This window comes from Chiloscyllium punctatum, chromosome 9, assembly GCF_047496795.1.
Source record: "Chiloscyllium punctatum isolate Juve2018m chromosome 9, sChiPun1.3, whole genome shotgun sequence".
NCBI classification, from domain to species: domain Eukaryota; kingdom Metazoa; phylum Chordata; class Chondrichthyes; order Orectolobiformes; family Hemiscylliidae; genus Chiloscyllium; species Chiloscyllium punctatum.
In genome coordinates, this window is record NC_092747.1 from 3,516,704 (window position 1) to 3,538,472 (window position 21,769).

Here is a 21,769-nt window from a genome sequence, read left to right on the forward strand (position 1 = left end):
GTTCTGCTGCTGGGAACGTTTCCAGTATCAGGACTGTCATAGGGACCAGGTCTGCTGCAATAACTCCCCAGCATTGACCTGGCTTCCACCAATCCAGTGGGTGGCCAGTTTTGATGACAGTTGTTCCTACAACTGTTAGTCTGCATACTGAGGAGAATGTCCTGTTCTACTTTCAGAAGTGCTGTGAGATCATTTACCTTCACCTGATGGTAGTTAGATCCTCAGTTCAGCATCTTGAACAAATCACCATTTTTGATTGTGCAAGACTCCCACAGCATTGTGTGTGTTGTATTAACCTTGATCTTGTGCTCAACTTCACGGAATAGGTATACACCCACAGAGAACAAGATCAACTGCATTACAGCTAATAAGCTGTGGGAGTAGCTTCAATGGGAGGCTTGCTGCTAAATTTAAGTGCTAGTGGTGTTAGTGGAAGTGTAACATGAATTGATAGAAAGTTGGTTAAAAGCTAACATTTGGAAGCTGTGTTGTGTTGGGACTGCCTGACCCCTCTATGTAGTTTTGATTGTTGAACCGGATGTGTGGAACATAACTTCAGAATTGGTAGCTGACACAAAGTGGAAATGTCAGGAGGATTTTAGCACCTTCGGAAGAACAGACCAGTGAAGCAATTGATCAGATAGATGAAATGTGATGCAAAGTATAAAAGTTCTGAAGACCCGAAATGTTAATTTTGCTTTCTCTCTCAGACCTGCTCAGTTTTCCCAGCAATTTGTTCTGGTACAAAAAGTCAGATTTGTTTTTCAGCTTTGTTCTTTGTAGATTTTAATTCATAAATGACATCCATAAATAAATATACAACCAATACAGAACATGAGAAGTGCAAGTTCTTATTAAATGACTGCTCCTGTCCATGGGGTGAGAATGGCCATTTCAGCAGGTAGACAACTGATTGGGATCAGTTTGAATATCCACATTCAGAGCTTGGATTTGAATCTGAACCCCAATGAAGTGCTGGGATAAGCAGTGTAAGGTTGAATGAAAACAGAGGACTACGTAAATCTAATGTTTTGGCTGGTGGAGATTATAGATTACAGAAAGAGCAGCAGCTGAACTGTACATCTGTAGAACAAACTGCTACACATATTAATGTTCTGTAGCTATCATTTACCCTAGTCCAGCCATAATGTGAACGTTTCCTCAATTTCAGAGTGTACTCAACATTCAGCCACAAGGATAAATGTGAACAATTGAAAACACCTTGGAAGTTAAGAGACAGGACCACTGAAATCTACCATTTACCCCAAAAACCTGAGCAGCCCTTCTTTAAACTTTAATACTTTGGAAAGCAGGGATAATACCATACCATTGGACTGTATGTATTTAAATCAAAACATAGAATGTGTGTAGAATTCCCCAGACAGTACACACAGTGAGGTAATATCACTATTATAGTCAGTAACAAACACAATTAGGCAAATGTTTCAGCTTTTGCAAACAGAATTGAGGGCACAGGTTAAGCATTTTAAACTTGTCATCAACCCAAGCAACAGTGTAGACAGCTAGAATTGTACTCTTGGGATCCAAATCTGTTTAAAGATAGTGTGGACTTTCTGTTCACTAAACAGGGGCTTCCTTAGTAGGCTATGGATAGGTCTTCCTCAACTCTTCACATGGAAATCAGAACCCGAGCTAGTGGTTAGCATCAGCCTGCTTTGGCTAGCTGATCTGAGCAGCACTAGGGCAGACTCCTCCTTTAACAGACTATCAGGAGTTAGCACATCTAATAGCAGCTCTGAATGCCCACACAACCTGCATTAACGTCAGGACACTAAGAGTTTGAACCACATGGACAGAAGATGTTTGAGGTGGGTCCAGAGTTGAGTAAAAGCACCCCAGCAATTCCAGTCCCCAGTCAGCATCCTCTGATCCTTGGTGCTCTGAAAGAGACTGGCTAATTAATTCCAAACAAGGTTTCCCCTGCACTTCTACATTTATTGGACAGACTCAAACGTAGGGACCAAAGAGATGTTCACATTCCAAACAATGGTACAAAAAGCTCTCAACCACAAGGGTACAAGGTAAACAGGAAATGGATACTTCAGAGAAAGACTGAAAGCATTTGTCTTTTCTAATATTTGTATATACAAGTTCATAACCAGGTCCTTCCCAACAACCTTCCACTCCAGTGAATTAATGTCCAACAGTTTTTATGAATAAAGAAGATAGAAACATGGAACACCATCCTCACTAGAGAATGAAAAGTTAGCAAACATTGTCACAAAGTGCAAAATCATCCCTATAATTCAAAACTATTCAAATACTGAAAGCAAATCTACTTCTCTCCCTCCCTTAAAAATCCTGAAAAAACAACTTTTGAAAATTCATTTTTAAAGTCACTTACAAAATGCTATATGGTTTGGGTGGCAGCTTACCCCATTTGTCCTCACACAAAACTTTACTACAGCATTTGGGAAACAGTCACTTGTTCATATTTTCTCTGGAAACAGTGCAAAAGAAGAGATTGTAGGTTTAACAACAAGCAAATAATATTCCAGATTTCTTTTAGAGAATAAAGTTTGCAGTTGGAATTAAAGAGAAAAAAAAAAGTACTTCTACTTTACAGCTAATTGCAAATTTCCACTTCCAGGCGGGGCACAATTTGAATTCAAGGGTTGGGCAAGACTCTGGTTAGGTTTCTTTTACCACTATCCTTTTTCACAGAATAATACAGCATAGGAGGAGACCATTTGGTTCATTATGCCCATGTCAGCCCTTCCTTTCCCCAATTTGCTTCTCTCCTCAAAATTGCTGGTTCATGCTCACTGGTACCATGCACATACTGATACTTCACCCTCTTCTGACATTCTCACCTTGGAGTGGCCACAGCAGAGCAGAGGGATCTGGGATTCTACTTGAGATTTGCAAACAAGGTTTGTTAGGAGTCACAGGATCGCCTGAATACTCTGACCCTCCCTAACACAGGGAGGGAGATCACCTTTCTGGATAACCTGCTTGGGTTCAGCTCTTATTGCAGAGGAGGAACCAAGCTTGGATCTTCAGGGCTGTATGTTTCAGTCATATGTCGGTTTTGGCCTACAACAGAGCAGTACTATGACTATGAATACAATTAACATTATAATTAAAAAGTGACTACAGTCAACACTTGGAAGAATGAAATATCCTTTTTGCAGAGTGTAAAATAAACATTCAAAATGCAAAATAAGACTTGTAGTTCATTCAATGCATATCTCTGCAAATAATTAAATTAAAAAAATATTCTAAGTATGTTCTTTTAAGCCTTTGGTTAAGACTTCGGCCTAAAATGCACAAGTAGACACGGGTAAGAACAGAACGAGTGACAAGAATCTCACCCACTCTCCACCCGAACACTCTCAGCAGCAGTTAGTTAGGGCTCAAAAAACTGCAGATTCACACACACTAAGGTCTTATGACACACACACACACAAAGACACCAGCTTGCACCCAATTTGCAAGCACATGCACTTGCATAAAATTTCACAGCAGCAAATAGGTACAAAAACGAGCAGTCTATAAACAACAGTTCCCAAAATCACCAGTGCTGTTCACATTATCATATACTGCAACCATCCAACTGGTGTCAGGGTGACCAGGCAGTAATTGTGATATTGATGACTGATTGGATGAAGTCCAATGCACAATCCTGGACCATACAAAAGACTACGTCCACAAGATGGAGAGTGCCAATCTGAGTCTTAACCAGACAAAGGGCTGGCAGGTGTCTGTCCTCACTGGGGGCTGCCAGTTTGCTGTGAAATTTGTAAATAATGGAAGCACAGCTCACAAGGTGAAGAGACAGCAAAGCTCTGCACCAGGGGAACAATTAGTACAGGCTACCCAGTTCCTCACGAGAGGCAGTGGGGGTCACTGAGTTACATCACAAGTCAGTGCTTGTGGCTATTCACTTTCGCTGTGTCTGGCATGTGTAGCAGTGACAGAAAAAAAATCTTACTAAGAAAGGCAAACAAAAGGACAGTAAATTTTTCAAACACAAATATACCAATAGTTTCCAGTTCACAAGGTAAAAGTTTTGTGCAAATTAACAAAAAAAATCAAATTAATAATAAGCAAACAGGAAGGGGATCAATGGAAGGTTCCAAACTATAATGGATTTCTGTCCCTCTTTACAGAGTGTCACATCATGTTCTGACTTTCATCACTTCATAATGATAGCCAGTTTGTCTGCACATTTACAGACCTCCCAAGTTGTGCTGTACTGGGGCTGTGTCTTGAATTTGCAAATAGAGCATCTATAATGCAAAATACTGACTGCATGAACCTAATCTCAGGGTATTTAGTGAGACTGAATGACTTTGTGACCAAGTTTCTATTAAACAGGAGAAGCTGCAGCCAATGAATGAACACACAGCACCAAGAAGCAGAAAGCAGAGATGTAAAATGACAAAAAAGCTTCCTGGTCAATGAAATAGGCAGCTTCTCCAAGTCGAAGAGAGCTGCCTTCCAGGAACACTGAAGGGCTTTAGAGTCTCCAAAATATAGATTTGTCACACACTTATCACCCATAATATCCTCACTTCCAGCTCTTTAGTGTAAACAGGTGACATTTGCTCTGTGCTTTTTTACTCCAACTCCAGACACACACGCACATTCACTTGCTAGTGCCGAATGAGTTTATAGACGAGCTATCAGACCGTTCTTCTCTGGCTCGAGGAAGTTCTTGACCATTGCATCGATCAGTTTGTTGAGCTCTTCAGCCAGGTAAGCTGTGCCACTGCAAATGTAAAGCAAACAGCAGTTATCTTTAAACCCAGGGACAAGCTGTAAAAATGGGCCATACCCTGAACAAACTAGAATGGAGGAAAAAATACAAACAAATAAATTGGAAATACATGCTCAATAGAAGTGTGCTGATATTGTGGAGCACAGTCTGCTAGACCCCAAAAACATAATGAGGTAAAAACAATAACTGCAGATGCTGGAAACCAAATACTGGATTAGTGGTGCTGGAAGAGCACAGCAGTTCAGGCAGCATCCAAGGAGCAGCGAAATCGACGTTTCGGGCAAGAGCCCTTCATCAGGAATAAAGGCAGTGAGCCTGAAGCGTGGAGAGATAAGCTAGAGGAGGGTGGGGGTGGGGAGTGAGTAGCATAGAGTTGCAGTGGGAGAGGGACTCCCTGAGATTCTTGTAGAGAGAGGAGGAAAACTTCTTCAAGGCAGGCATCCTTGCAAGAGGATTCGCAGTAGGATTAAAATCAACGAGGTAAAAACAATAACTGCAAGAGCCCGCAACGTCGATTTCGCTGCTCGTTGGATGCTGCCTGAACTGCTGTGCTCTTCCAGCACCACTAATCCAGAATTTGGTTTCCAACATCTGCAGTTATTGTTTTTACCTCGATTTTAACCCTACTGCGAATCCTCTTGCAAGGATGCCTGCCTTGAAGAAGTTTTCCTCCTCTCTCTACAAGAATCTCAGGGAGTCCCTCTCCCACTGCAACTCTATGCTACTCACTCCCCACCCCCACCCTCCTCTAGCTTATCTCTCCACGCTTCAGGCTCACTGCCTTTATTCCTGATGAAGGGCTCTTGCCCGAAACGTCGATTTCGCTGCTCCTTGGATGCTGCCTGAACTGCTGTGCTCTTCCAAAAACATAATCCTTTGTATGTGGAATAGCTACATAAAACTGTAAGAATAAGTGAACAGTGTCTTGTGTTTTAATAAATGGGGGACAAAGACCACAAAAGTAAAGGATAAATTTAACTAAGGCAATAATTAGGTTACAATTACATTACAATATGCAGCTTTGGGTGGCACAGCGGTTGGCATTGCTGCCTCACAGTGCCAGAGACATCAGTTCGATTCCACCCTCGGGCCACTGTCTGTGTGGAGTTTGCACATTCTCCCAGTGTCTGCACAGGTTTCCTCTGGGTGCTCCAGTTTCTTCCCACTGTCCAAAGATGTGTAGGTTAGGATGGATTGGCCATACAAAGTTATCCCATAGTGTCCAGGGATGTGAAGGTTAGGTGGATTAGCTATGGGAAATGCAGGGTTACAGGTGTAAGGTGAGGGGGTGGGATGAACTTCAGAGGATTGGTGTGGACTCAATGGGGTGAATGGCCTGCTTTCACACTATAGGGATTCTCTGATTTAGCAGTATAATTTTGAAGAATATTAAAATCACCATACAATGTCAGTTAAAAATTACAGTAATGAGCAGAGACTTTAGCAACTGCAATCATTTTTATAGGAGGAAGAAAGAATGAGAGACATAGATTAGTATTTTGATGTAATGAATTTAATTTTCCTTGATGGACAGCAGAAGGGGTAAACCACTTGAAATGAGTGACAAGAGATTTAGGAGAATTTTTCTTTAAAAACGGACGGGGTTGAAGTAGAGATAATTGCATCATCTTGGAGAAACACAGATAAAAGTTTGAAGCACTGAACAATACAGGAGACGTGCACAAGGAAGTGGAATTTAGTTTTATTGTCCCAGCAGGAGATGCAATAGGGACAACCAGTTCTCAAACTACAAGATAAACTTGTATGAAGTTTGTCTTTTGTGATCATGTAAAGCCCAGTGATATTTGAACAAATATCAGTGGGACAAATATCTGTAATCTAAATCTACACAGTGTTCTTTCACTTTACCGCTACATCAGTTTATTTTCGCAGAAATTGCATTAAAAAACAAAGGGACAAGAATTATGATACTTTTTATTTATCATGGGACACAGGTGGCACTGGCTGGCCAGGATTTATTTCCCGTCCCTAGTTGCCCTTACAAAGGTGGGGGTGAGCTGCCTTCTTGAATCGCCGCAGTCCGTGCTATGGGTGGATCCGCAATGCCATTAGTGAGGGAATTCCAGGATTTTGATCCAGCAACAGGGAAGGAATGGTGATATATTTCCAAGGCAGGATGGTGAGTGGCTTGGAAGGGACTTTGCAGGTGGTGGTGTTCCCAAGTATCTGCCATCCTTGTCCTTCTAGATGGTAGTGGCCATGTGTTTGGAAGGAGCTGACTAAGCAGCCAGGCTTTGGTAAGTTAGGAGTTGAGGTATGCACTCCAGGATTCCTACTTTCTTGTTTGCTCTTGTTGGCACAGTACTAGTATGAAAAGTTCAGTTTCTGTTCAATGGCAACACCCAGGATGTTGATGGTAGGGGTTCAGTGATGGTGACACTATTAAACGTCAAGGGCAATGGTTAGATTCTTTCTTGTTGGAGATGGTCATTGCTTAACACTTACATGGCATAAGTTTTACTTAGCACTGTCCAAGCCTGCATATTGTGGAGATCTTACTGTTTCAGTATCTGAGGAATTGTGAATGGTACTGAACACTGTCTTCAGCGAATATCCTCATTTCTGACCATGTGTCGGGAATGATATCATTGATGAAGCAGCTGAAGATGGTCTAGCCTCAGGTAATATCCTGAGAAAGATGTCCTAGAGTGGAGATGACTACCAACCACCACAACTATCCTACCAAGTACAGAGGAACCTCGATTATCTCGCATTCAATTATCCAAATTTCAGATTATCTGGCAAGATTGCAAGGTCCCGATGCTTGGCTAACTACATTATCTGGCATTCAATTAACCAAACAAAATTCTTCCCACCCATGCCCTTCAGATAATTGAGGCTCCTCTGTACCAGGTATGACTTGAACCAGAGAGATTTTCCCAATTCTCACTGACTCCAGTTTTGCCAGGGCTTGTCGATGCCACACTCAATCAAATTCAGCCTTGATGTCAAGAGCTGTCACTCTCACCTCCCCTCTGGAATTCAGCTCTTTTGTCCAGGTTTGAACCAAGGCTGGACTGAGGTCAGGAACGGAGTGGCCCTGGGGGAACCCAAACTGGGCATCAGTGATAATGTCCAACAAATCACAAACAAAACCAGTTCTAAAGAAGGGTCACCAGACTCAAAACGTTAATTGTTGTTTCCTCCGCACAGACGCTGTCAGAACTACTGAGTTTCTCTAGCAATTTCTGCTTTGGTTAGTTTTAGAACTCTAGCATCCACAGTTCTTTGATTTACGTTCGTGAGCAGGTTAAGCAAGTGCTGCCCGATAGCACTGCTGATGACACTTTCCATCACTTTAATGATGATCTGGTGCAGACTAATGGGGTAGTAATTGTTGGGTTGGATTTGTTCCTAGTTTTGTGTACAGGACATACCTTGACAATTGGTCGGGTAGATGCCAGTGTCCCCTTGCCAACATTTGGACTTCAGATGGGCCTTCACTACCTATTTTCATCAGTGGAGTTGAGTCACTGACTGACCATGAATTAGGTGAATGGCATAATGAACTCTTCTAGTTTTAATAAGAAGCCAGATTTATTGTAAGTAAATACTCATGATGGCACTCCCCATAGCTTTTATGCAGCATTCTAACCTTTCCATGATAAATATGTCGTGGTCAGAAAATAAAGGTGAACACCATTGTTCCATCAGGTTTGAAGTCACAGAGCAACACTAACCTCTGGCCTGGTGGTGCACAGAACTCAGCGTAGTATTTGATCTTTGGCTCAGTGCCACTGGCCCGCAAAGTGGCTACACAGCCATTCACAAAGCTGAAGGTGATCATTTGGCTGCTTCTACTTATGGGCAGCACCTGTCATGGGGAACAGACTATTTGTTAGTTTGGAACATTTGAAGAATAGAATGGAAAACCAAGTCAACAATATATAGCACCATTACAGAATTAGATAGAATATACAGCACAGACACAGATCATTCCACCCAACTAGTCTATACTGATATTGGTACTGCACTTGAACCTCTGCCAACTCGTAGTCATCTAACTATCAGCACAACCCTTCTTCATATGCTTATCTATCCTTCCTTAAATGAATATGCTCTACTTGCCACCTTGTCTAAACTCTGATTTACTGGAATGTCCTGTCTGCAATCCCCAGCCCTGTAGAATTGCAGCTGAGGGTGAGCCCTTATCTGAAGCGTAGAATCCCTGCAGTGTGGATGCTGGCCATTCAGTCCATCAAGTCCATACGGACCTTCAGAAGAGCATCCCACCCAGACCCAATCCCCTACCTTATCTCTGTAACTCTGCATTCCCAGTGGTTAACCCACCTAGCCTGCACGTTCCTGGACACTATGGGCAATTTAGCATGGCCAATCCACTTCACCTGCACATCTTTGGACTGTGGGAGGAAACCGGAGCACCCAGAGGAAACCCAAACAGGCACGGGGAGAACGTGTAACCACCACACAGACAGTCACCCGAGGCTGGAATCAAACCCAGGTCCTTGGTGCTGTGAGGCAGCAGTGCTTACCATTGAGCCACGGTGTCACCCATCTGGAGCAAATCTGCATCTGGGCAGGACACTCCCAGCGGGTCCGGACCGTTTAGCCACAAATGACCCTGGGGTCATCTGCTCAATTCTTCCAGACCAACAGGATCTAATATGGAGCAGGATCTAATATGGAGCAGGCTCTCTTTATCCTAGCTGCAGATCCTAGGACTGCACTTTGAACTAGTAGGAGCGCAAGGGAAAACGAAACTCGGAACACACAGGAGGTACAGCATTGCAAAGATCTCGTCACAACTATAAATATAAAAATGCAATCTCAATCAACAAACGTCTTGTTAACTATTGTTTTAGCTGTAGGACATGGCTAAATGGCCATTGTGTCAAAGTTAAGCAGTCTCTTCATGCATCCCAAGCAGGGTAAAAGTTATTTTGGTGAAGCATTTCCCATCTCTCATGAGCATTCTGCCCAGCATCTGATTTTAGGGATCCTTCAACGCTTACATTAATGAGTGTGACTAAGATTTTTTAAAATAATTAATGAAAAAGAAAAGTAATTAAATCCACAAAAATGATGACAGTTGTTAATTCCTACATTTTGAAAACGTCAGTCATCTGAATAGAATTGAAAGCTGCAAGATTTCACTACGGTCAACTTATTTATTATTGTTGTCAATAACCCTCCTTCCAGATTTATTTGTTAACCAGAAGTAAGCCAGAGAGACCCAGGGGTTGAGTTGCATCGTTCCTACAACATGACATCACAGGTAGACAGGATGGTGAGGCCAGCGTTTGACATGGTCCAAACTCAGAGTATAGGAGTTGGTACATCATGTTACAGTTGTACAGGGTGTTGGTGAGGCCACTTTTGGAGTACTGTGTACAAGTCTGGTCACTCTGATATAGGAAGGATATTACTAAATTGTAAAGGCTGCAGGAAAGGTTTATAAGGATGTTACTGGGACTGGAGGGTTTGAGTTAGGAGGAGGAGCTGGATAAGCTGGTATTTTTTTTCCCTGGAGTGTAGGAGGTTTAGAGTGACTTTATAGAGTTTTATAAAATTGTGAAGGGGCCAGTTAAGGGAAATAATAAAGGTCTTTTTACTAGGGAAGGGGAGTTCAAAACTAGTCGGCATAATTTTAAGGTGGTTGGGGGGGGAGATTTAAAAGGGACCTAAGGGGCAATGTTTCACACAGAGAATGGCTAGTCTATTGAATGAACTGCCAGAGCATATGGTAGATGCAGATGCAGTTATGACATTGAAAAAACATTCGGAAAAGTACGAGAAAAGGAAGGCTTTAAAGGGATATGGGCTAAATGCAGGTAAATGGGACTTGTTTAGTTTGGGAAACTTGGCTGATATGGATGAATTGGACCAAAGGGTCAGTTTCTGTGCTGTATGATTAACTGGCACTTTGATGAAAAGATCACTGATTCAAAAGTAATACAACTGCCTAGTACAGTAATAAGTTCTTGCCTTCTCTTATGTTCCACACTTACAGCCACCTTGAGCATATGACGATGTGATCATGTGTGAGTGCACCTTTCTCTGGAGACAAAGGTTCTTTTGCCTTAGTGCTTAAGAAGGAAGTGTAAACTCATTCAAGCATAATGCTGACCAACATTTAAGCAGACCCTACTCTCAAAGACCCCAAAACAAAAGAAACTTGTTCGCAGTTATTTTTCTGCTCTGGCTGGCAGTGAGAATGTGATCACAGGAGGCAGAGTATCCAGATCACACTGCTGTATGTGTGTGCTCCAACTCTGCCTGACATCAAGATCACATCACCCCACACTTTTGTGTATCTCTCAGACAAACCCATCAACTTTCAGGCTCTCTACATGCTCATCTAAACCTTTTATCTACTAGTCCCCAATTTCCCCCCTCTTGCATTTGGCACACCACATTGTTATGCCCTCTATCATGGTCCAATGCCCGTTGATTGAAGCAGGCTGATAACGAGTTGGAGAATTCCCCCTAAAACAAATATACTCCTAAGCAATACAGATCGCATCCTTAAGTTTGGAGTTGCCATCTTTGGTGTCATTATCCCTCCAAGCACAACATATACTGCAACCCAACCCGACTTGTGATCTGCACATTTTCCAACACACATGGATGGATGGACCCTGATAATGTTAACAGCTCAATGCCCAGGACTGAATTGTGAGAATAGCCCTGACTGCACATGACTCAGACTCTGCACTGAGGCTTTCCACAGATTCCCAACTGATATCCCTGCAATCCCTGGACTGTTTGGACTTGATATACAAGATTGATTTTGGTTCAGTTCCAGGACTGCAAGAATATCAACCTCTGAATGATCATAGTTAACCTCAGGACAATGTCCTTGATGGAGTGTTGCACAAACACCTGACTGACTCTTTGTTCCATTAAGGACTGGTCTGGTTTGACTTTCAGGTATGGCTATTTAGTTGAGACATAAGTAGTGTGTTTGCCACATAAATTGCAAGAACATACTGTAGCACGGTGCCATAAAGCAACTTGATTGTTCAGCGCTGGCAACTGTGACAAGCTGCCTGCCTTTTGGTCTGTGCTACTCAGACAAGTCAAACCACAGCATTCAAATAAGTGACTGAGCACCAGCAAAGTAAGAGTCAAATTGCATTTTGTACAAATGCACCAAAACAACCTGGAAGGACCCAATGTGAGAGGGTAGTAAGCTCCAGTGAGCAATAATGATGTCCTGAAGTACCAGATACTGAAGGGTCAGTGTGGCAGAGTCTCTAGAGGGCAGGGGTGAACTTTAAAAAAAATTAGGAAAGGTACAAGAGTGCGTAGCATGAGAGAGCATCAGGAATTTTAAATCGATGAATAGCAAGAGAATAACTAGTGAACCCTTAGAGAGCCTACAGACTACTACTACTAGTATCATCTTGTTTTTTTTTAAAATTACTTCCACCCAGAAGAAATCTACATCTTCCAGCCCCAAACCATTTTAGTGGGTTTTGAGAAGATTTGTAGCTCAGGTTGAGGTTCTGGATGTAAGTTTGCTTGCTGAGCTGGAAGGTTTGTTTTCAGATGTTTCGTCACCATACTAGGTAACATCACGAGTGAGCATCTGGTGAGGCACTAGTGGTATGGCCCGCTTTTTATTTAGGTTTCCTTGGGTTGGTGATGTCAGTTCCAGTCCTTTTTACACAGGGTGGTAAATGGGGATCCAAGTCTATGTGTTTGTTGATCGTGCCATGCTTCTAGGAATTCTTGTGCATGTCTCTGTTTGGCTTGTCCTAGGATGAATGTGTTGTCCCAGTCAAAGCGGTGTCCTTCCTCATCTGTATGTAAAGATACTAGTGAGAGTGGGTCATGTCGTTTTGTGGCAAAATACATGATCAACTAGCCACAAAACGACATGACCCACGCTCACTAGTATCCTTACATACAGATGAGGACGACATCACTTTGATTGGGGCAACACATCCATCCTAGGACAAGCGAAACAGAGACACGCGTGAGAATTCCTAGATGCATGGCACTCCAACCTGAACTCTATCAACAAACACACCGACTTGGATCCCATTTAGCACCCCCTGAGAAAAAAAAACTGGAAATGACATCACCAATCCAAGGAAACCTAAACAAAAAGTGGGTCATACCACCAGTGCTTCATCGGAGGCTCACTGATGATGTTACCTAGTATGGTGACATAAAGTCTGAAAACGAACCTTCCAGCTCAGCGAGCAAACTTATATCCAAAACATTTCTTGCTATCGTATTTATTCCATCCTGTTCCAACGCTCTTTTCTTTCTGCCTGTCCTTTTGAAGCCACATATCCCTGAATATTTAGTTCCCAGATCTGAGCTCTTTGTAACCATGTCTCTTTAATGGGTACGATCTACAGCATTCACTTGTATTGTTCAGAATACATACATTTAAGTAAAAAACCATTAATTTTGTCTCTTGACAATTGTTTTCACCCTTTGACCCTAAGTACTCATGATTTTCTACTTTTCTACGCCCTAAATCTTCCTTGTTCACTCTTGTACAGGTAAGGTGATAAACAGTGCAGATGCTAGCGTAAATTGCAGCCAGATATCAACATTCTGATCAGCTGGGCATAGCAGCTGCAAATGGAATTGAATCTGGAAAAGTGTGAAAGATAGACTTGGACAAAGCTAACAAGACCAGGGTTATACAATGAAAATAGGAGCCTGGAAAGTACTGACAATCAAAGGGATCTTGCCATGCACATTCATAGGCAGATAAAGAAGGCATATGGGATATTTAACAAGGCATAGAATAGAAGAGCAAGAAGGTTATGTTGGAACTGTTAGAAATGCTGGTTGGATCACAACTGGAGCACCATTCCAGACATATTACAGATGAAAGAATGAAATTACACTAGAGGGTGTTGAAGAGAGTTATTAGGATACTGCCTGGGCTGCAGTGTGTGAACCAAGAGGAAAGGTTGGATAAACTGGGATTATTTTTCATGGAGCAGCGAAGGTTGAGAAGAGACCTGACAGAAGTGTGTAAGATTATGAGGGGCATAGATAGGGTACATAGAATGCACTTCTTCAATCTGTAGAACGTTGAATAACCAGGGGCAGAGAAAGTGCATGAAAGCAGTTGGAATAGTGATGTGAAAGCTAAGAGAACAGTTGGGAAGAATTATATTTTGCCCAGAGGGTGTGGTGAGTGTCTGGAACTCTGCCCAAAAAAGGTGGCTGAGTCAGAAACTCTTATGACATTTAAGTAGCATTTAGAAAATGGGATCAGTGTAGCCAGATACTTGCTGATTGGTGCAGGCACAGTGGACTAAATGGCCTCCTTTTGTACTGTGAATGTCCACAACTCTTTAAGCTCTCAAGACAGAGGCCCAAAGAAGCAGCCAGTAAGTCACTGAACCACTAATGCAGCATGTGGCTCAGTGGTTAGCACTGCTGCCTCACAGGGACTTGGGTTTGATTCCAGCCTAGGGTGACTGTGGAATGTGCACTTTCTCCTTGTGCCTGCATGGGTTTCTTCCAGGTGCTCTGGTTTGCTCCCACTCCAAAAGGTGGGCAGGTTAGGTTAGATTGGAAATGCTAAACTGTCCAGTGTTCAGGAATGTGGATTGGAAATGCTAAACTGTCCAGTGTCCAGGGATGTGCAGGTTAGGTGGGTTAGCCATGGGTTACAGGGTTAGGGTGGGGACTGTCTGGGTGCGATGCTCTTCAGAGGGTCAGGCCTCTTTCCACACTATAGGAATTCTGTGATTCTAAGTTGCCTCCACCAGGTTACTACTTTAACTTTCAAGTCAGGAATTGCTGATGTCTTGTTTCTCACCTCTGCATGGGAAAATGATGAACTGGCAATAACGAAGGGAGATTAGCATGGAAATAAGGTGCAATCGGACACTTTTCTTCTCAATGTAGAGGATCAGATTTTTCCATTCTTGTCTTATTTCCCCAAATTTGTCACTATTCCCTATGCCATTCAAGGGCTGAAAAAAAATTCCATCTGTTGTGTTTCCAAAGTCTAAATCATTAACATGAGTTCTGAATATGGTGCCGACACTGATCCTGAAAAACACCATTTCCTTCCTCCTGCCAGTCTAAATAGCTGTCTGCATTTGGTCCTGTGTCCAAGCCAGCGAGCAATCCATGCCAATTGCAAGATGCTGTTGCTGCTGCGACCATTCAATAGAATTAATTCATCATACAGCTAGATCCTAATCTAAAAACAATGTGAAATATACACAACTTGCAGCAACATCTAGTCTATTTTGATGATAAAATAACATTGTCATATTAGTGGTCAAGGCTCACACCATTGCAAGGCATCAGAGAGCTGCCAATACCCATAGAACTGTATCTCAATGTGACCCAGGGCCTATGGGATTATCTGTCATTCAGTTTGCAGCTTCCAGATGGCTCATGGGCAAAGTATAACTTAATGTTTATACTTACTGACTTGTTGTTCGGTTGACTATTGTCATATCCAGTAGTTACATCTCTCACATACAAAATTTCAAATGGCCCACAGTGATCTGGATATCGATTGTCTTTTTCATAGTTTCGAAGTCGATCAAACATTCTCTTCATTGTAGCAGGTTCATAGCATTTAAAGTAGGAAGTCTTGGAGAGATGATAACCATATCTAAACAGAGGCAGTGAATGCCAACATCCGGTTAACATGTAAACACCTTCAGAATATAAGCACATCATTTAATACGGAGAGAGAAGAAGAGTCATAGATTGTTACAGCATGGAAAGAGGCCCTTCAACTAATAGTGTCCAGGCTGCTCATCAAAAATCCAACTGTTCAAAATCCCACCTTCCAGCACGTGGCTCACAGACTTCTATGCTGTGGTGTTTCAAGAGTTCATCCAAGTACATCCTGAGGGGTCCTGCCTCTACCCCCCTTTCAGGCAGCGACTTTCTAATATCCTGGGTGAATTTTCTTTCCCTCAAACCCCTTCTAAACCTCCCACTCCTTACTTTCAAACAGTGCTCTCTGGTTATTGATGTCCCTCCAAGTGGAAATGTTTGTCCCAATCTACTGTGTCTCTGCCCCTCAGAGCATTGCATACCTCAGTCACATCGTCCTGCGCCTTCTCTGCTCCAAGGGAAGTACCCCAGTCTATCTAGTGTCTTTTCATTACTGAATCACTTCATCCCAGGCAACATCCTGGTGAATCTACTCTGCACCCTCTCTAGTGCAACCACCTTCCTATCATGTGATGACTAGAACAGCAAACAGTACTCCAGCTGTGGCCTCATTAATGTCACATACAGCTCCATTGTAACCTCCTTGCTCTTGCATTCAGCGCCTTGACTGATAAAGGCAAGTGTTCAAACTGCCCACTTAACCACTTGCCCACCTGTCCTGCTGCCTTCAGAGATTTATGAACATGTACACTAATACTTTTTAGGATTAAATTACATTTGCCACTGTTCAGCACTTTTCATAGATGGGCTAGACTGGAGATCACAGCAGGTCAGGCAGTACCCATGGAGAGAAAGCAAGCTAATGTTTTGAGTCCAGGTGACTCTTCCTTAGGGCTGATGTCAGAGACTTCACTCCCAGCCTTGCAGACATATTTCTGTGCCTCCTAAAAGCTCCAAAACCCAGCACTCAAGCTGATCACACGGGTAGCATTTCCTGCAGATGTGATCATCTTGATTGCTAGGAGCATCCAAGATTTCATACATTCTGCAGGTCATGTAATATACAGGACCAAGCTGTTTTGCCATACCCTGTTTAGTCTTAATTCCTGATTTCCTACTATATTGGGAATGGAACGCTCTCCAGGATGATCTTCCAGTAGCCCCTGTAAGCAACCTCAGGATATGCCCTGCTCCCTCTGCATTGTACCAACAACATAATATGCTTGATTTATCCTTACAGAAGTAACTTTTACTTCACCACTGTTACATCTCTCTATTCTATCTTTCTCACAATCTGGATGTATTCTGAAAGAAAGGACAGTACATCATTACAAGTCAGTATTAAAGCCAAGGAACATTCGATGTTGAGAGTGCAGTTTCAAGTAGGATCTTGCTAGCCAGCAGATGTTCATACCATACTGGGAGGGTGCAGAAATGAAAGAACAGAGTTTGAGAGCCATGTATTGTGAAGACAATAGACAAAACAGAACAGGATCAGAGGCATGAACATTTAAGGGACAGGTTTACTAAACTACAACAAATCCTGTTCTAACCCTCCTTTAATACCAATCATATTCTACTCACGTTCTGTAAATGTTATTCAGTTGATCAGTTATGGTGAGTTTTCTGGTTTCCAGGTATGTTGCTAGTTCTGCCACGATGACAGCAGCACTCACTCCATCCTTATCAAGCACCAGTGTACCACACAGAAACCCTAAGACAGTGAGAGCAAAAATAACTGAATCCAAAGTGTAAATAAAAGACAGACAAGTCTGGTCGGCAAAAATAAAAAGCAGAAAGACGACATTAATCAATGCTACAGATAAAATTTAATGCACAGAAGTGAGAGGTGATTCATTTTGGTAGGAAGAACACAGAATGAAAGCAAGGTAGCAGGAGCCCTGAAGGTACATATGCATAAAACAGTACAGGTTTCGGGTGAAGTTAATAAATCACAGAGATCCCAGGCCTTATTGTTCAGGCAAGAGAGTATAAAAGTAAGCAAGTTACATTAAACCTATATAAAAAAAAACTGGTACAATCTCAACTGGACGACTCCATCCAATTCTGGGTGCCAGATGTTAGGATGTGATGGCATTACAGACTGCTCAAAAAAGTTTCAGGAGAATGGTTCCAGGATAAGAAAAATCAGTTACAAGAGTATGCATTGGATAAGTTGGGACTTTTTATCTTGGAGGAGAGAAAGTTGGGAAATTAAATAAAACTGTTCAAATCATTAGGGATCTGGACAGAGTCCATAGGGAGGCACTGTTCCCATCAGTGGAACGGGTCTTCTGTCATGTAACCATTCTATGATTCTAGGTGGAGAAAAAGCAAATGCAAAGAGCAAATACTGAACAATGTCAAGCTATACAAAAAAGCCCAAATGTTAATAATACAGATTACAAGTTCAATTCTCCCAATGTTTGAAAATTTGAACTTTAATTTAGTTTTTAAAACTAGGAATAAAATCATGAAATGATAATCAAGTTGTTGGATTTCCATTAATAATTCAATTAAATCACAGAGTCACAGAATGGTTATAGAACTGGGCCATTCAGTATCTGCACTGACTCCTTGAATTAGTATTGCATTTAATACTCTCCCTCCATCTTCTCCACATAATCGCTGCACTTCTTCCTTTTTAGATAACTTTGACTGAGCCGGCCTCCATTACAGTCTCACGCAGTGCATTCCAAACCCTAAACACTTGTTTTTCCTTGTGTCCCATTGCTTCTTTGTCCTCTCATCCTTCTACCCATTCTGTCAAGTCCTCTCATGATTTGAATAGCACTATTAAATCACACCTGAATCTTCACTTTGCCAGTGTTTGTAACTGGAACCACATCCCTGGAACTACTCGCGTGAACCTTATGCACTTTCTCTAATGCTTTCTCATCTTTCCGAAGTGCTCAGAATTGGATACAATATTCTAGTTGAGGGTGAGCCAATGTTTTATACAATTTATAATAGGAGAAAGTGAGGACTGCAGATGCTGGAGATCAGAGCTGAAAATGCGTTGCTGGAAAAGCGCAGCAGGTCAGGCAGCATCCAAGGAGTAGGAGAATCGACGTTTCGGGCACGAGCCCTTCTTCAGGGCTCATGGACTCCTGAAGAAGGGCTCATGCCCGAAACATCGATTCTCCTGCTCCTTGGATGCTGCCTGACCTGCTGCGCTTTTCCAGCAACACATTTTCAGCTACAATTTATAATAATTTCCTTCCTAAATTAAAAATATTGTAGATGCAAAAAAACTAAATACACAAAATGGTGGAGAAATTCAGCAGGTCTGACAGCAGAAGGTTCTTAAAAAAAAAAGTCATATTGAACTTAAATGTCAACTCTGTTTTGTCTCTCTCTCCATTCATGCTATCAGATCTGCTAAGTTCCTCCAACATTTCCTGTCTAAATAATCTTCTTGCTCTTGTATTCTATACCCCTATTAAATAAACTCTAGAGTGTTGATTGATTATTAATCATTTTCACACTCTGTTCTACCACCTTTAAATGACTTGTATGTAATATATAATACAGCCACACCCACCCAGCCTAAGGTCCTCTGTATGTCCTTATGAATTTTATCCATTATATTATGGTTAACTAATGCTCTTTAGGGAAGAGATGGGCTGAGATATAAAACATTTTTAAAAATAGATCATATAATTCAGATACATTTTTAATGGTCAGCAGTAATTTCACAACCAAGATATGATCCTGAAATTCAGCTGATGTTTATAACGACTCTTGATTCACATGATTAATTACTTTAGCAGAACTACTGAACTGAATCTCAGTCTTGTAATTCACTTGTATGTAATGACAGCAAATCTAGAGCATTCACAGACAAGTCTTCTCTCAAAAACATGACTTTACCAGAACAGAGAGAAGGTGCAGGAATGTTGCTTACCAATGGATTCTTCAAAGGCAAAAAGCACTTCTTTTCCATTTTGCAAGAGTGCATCAATTCGATTTCCAATCCACTTAAACCCTGGCAAGGTTTCCTAAAACAAATCAAATATCACAGTTAACAGCAAAATATTACTCCAAGTGGTGAAACTGGAATGTAAAGTACAACAGACATGAGTTAATTTTTACCCTTTTCACTTGCTGAGTGCTAAAATACCCCATCCTTTAAAACCAATGTATGAGTAAACAGCTTGGAAAGTGAACATATTCTGGTTTATTTAGTGAAATCAGGATTAACAAGTGTAGCAATCATAGAATTTAAAAAAATTATTTCACAGGATGACAAAGTCATTGGTTGGGTCATCCAGACCTTAATTGAAGTGCCAAGAAGAGGGTGCATATCTTTCCAAGGCCAATTTGCCAAATTATTTGCCATTCTCATCATGTCCAGAGGGGAAAATCCACACTATATGTCAATGAATTGAGATCCCATGCCAAACAATTGTGTCTACTTATATTTTGTTTACCAATTAGAAATATAAATTAGTTACATTTGGACCCTCAATTAGCCATTGCAGCCAGTGTTTAATGTATTTCACCACACTCTTCTGAAATTAGTGACTTTTGCAGGGACAATGGTATAGGTGTTAAGTATCAGGTGATATTAGAAATTTGTAGGTGGAAGATTAACAATTTCACAATCATATCCCTATTGTTCCACATGCACTTTTCCTACACAAGTTACTGAAGAGCAGTGGGAAGGAGGATGGTTAGTCATCTCAGTAAAAGAGACCTCATCTCAAATACAATCTAGATTATTTTTTGAAAATATAATTTTTTAAAAAGAAGCCTACTTATTAAATATATCAATACTTCTGAGCTGCTGTAAAATTGTACCTCACCTCAAAGTGAAAGCCTTCGTGAATTGCGATTGCCTGGAGGATTTTAGATGAGACTGTGGTTGCCAGCATATACACATCCTTCACATCAGCTGGATCGGGATGTCTGTCTTTCCAACATTTAAACATCCACCATCCAAGGAGAGCTCCAAGTTCATTTCCAGAAAACACCTTCCAACTTTCACTGAAAGACGACCCAGGAAACAAAATGTTTTCGAAATTTATTCATTCATGGGATGAGGACATTGCTGGCTAGGCAGCATTTATTGACTATCTCTAATTGCCCAGAGGGCAGTTAAGCGTCAACCACATTGCTGTGGATCTGGAACCACACGTAGGCCAGATTAGGTAAGGTAGGCAGTTTCCTTCCATAAAGAGCGTTAGTGAACCAGATGGGTTTTTCTGACAATTAACAGTGGATACATGGTCATCATTAGACTTTTATTTCCAGATCACCTCCCCAATTACATTATCCATTTTTGTCATTTACACAAACGATTTGGATGCAAGCTTAAGAGGTACAGTAAGTAAGTTTGCATATGACACCAAAGTTGGAGATGTAGCGAAAAGCGAAGAGGGTTACCTCAGATTAAAACAGGATCTTGACCAGATGGGCCAATGGGCTGAGAAGTGGCAGATGGAGTTTAATTCAGGTAAATGTGAGGTGCTGCATTTTGGGAAAGCAAATCTTAGCAGGACTTATACACTTAATGGTAAGGTCCTAGGGAGTGTTGCTGAACAAAGAGACCTTGGAGTGCAGGTTCATAACTCCTTGAAAGTGGAGTCACAAGTAGATAGGATAGTGAAGGAGGTGTTTGGTATGCTTTCCTTTATTGGTCAGAGTATTGAGTACAGGAGTTGGGAGGTCATGTTGTGGCTGTACAGGACATTGGTTAGGCCACTGTTGGAATATTGCGTGCAATTCTGGTCTCCTTCCTATCGGAAAGATGTTGTAAAACTTGAAATGGGTCAGAAAAGATTTACAAGGATGTTGCCAGGGTTGGAGGATTTGAGCTATAGGGAGAGGCTGAACAGGCTGGGGCTGTTTTCCCTGGAGCATCGGAGGCTGAGGGGTGACCTTATAGAGGTTTACAAAATTATGAGGGGCATTGATAGGGTAAATAGACAAAGTATTTTCCTGGGTTCGGGGAGTCGAGAACTAGAGGGCATAGGTTTAGGGTGAGAGGGAAAGATATAAAAGAGACCTAAGAGGCAACGTTTTCACACAGAGGGTGGTATGTGTATGGAATGAGTTGCCAGAGGAAGTGGTGGAGGCTGGTACAATTGCAACATTTAGACGGGTATATGAATAGGAAGGGTTTGAAAGGATATGGGCCAGAAGCTGGCAGGTAGGATTAGATTGGGTTGGGATATCTGGTCGGCATGGACAGGTTGGACCGAAGGGTCTGTTTCCATGCTGTACATCTCTATGACTCTGTGACTCTATACTGTCAAATAGCTTTTGACAACATTTCCACATGAATCAGTGTGTCCTTTGAGAAGCTGGAATGGAACAATAGGATTAATGGGGTGGCATGGTGGCTCAGTGGTTAACACTGTTGCCTCACAGTGCCAGGGACTCAAGTTTGATTCCAGCATCGTGTGCAGTTTGCAC

At 41.8% G+C, this 21,769-nt stretch overlaps 1 protein-coding gene across 4 annotated transcripts in view; it reads right to left on the minus strand.

Moving 5' to 3' along the window:
* Window positions 1-769: 769 nt before the first annotated feature.
* pgm2l1 (phosphoglucomutase 2-like 1) overlaps window positions 770-21,769 on the minus strand; it is a 162,548-nt gene continuing 141,548 nt past the window's right edge. For all 4 annotated transcript variants that reach the window (XM_072576719.1, XM_072576718.1, XM_072576716.1 and 1 more), the window contains 6 exons: window positions 20,158-20,338; window positions 19,257-19,350; window positions 16,934-17,063; window positions 15,149-15,338; window positions 8,446-8,579; window positions 770-4,735 (listed from right to left, as the gene is read on the minus strand). In XM_072576719.1, coding sequence (XP_072432820.1) covers window positions 4,636-4,735; window positions 8,446-8,579; window positions 15,149-15,338; window positions 16,934-17,063; window positions 19,257-19,350; window positions 20,158-20,338 — 829 coding nt within the window. In that variant the 3' untranslated portion in view covers window positions 770-4,635. The remainder of the gene's footprint in view (window positions 4,736-8,445; window positions 8,580-15,148; window positions 15,339-16,933; window positions 17,064-19,256; window positions 19,351-20,157; window positions 20,339-21,769) is intronic.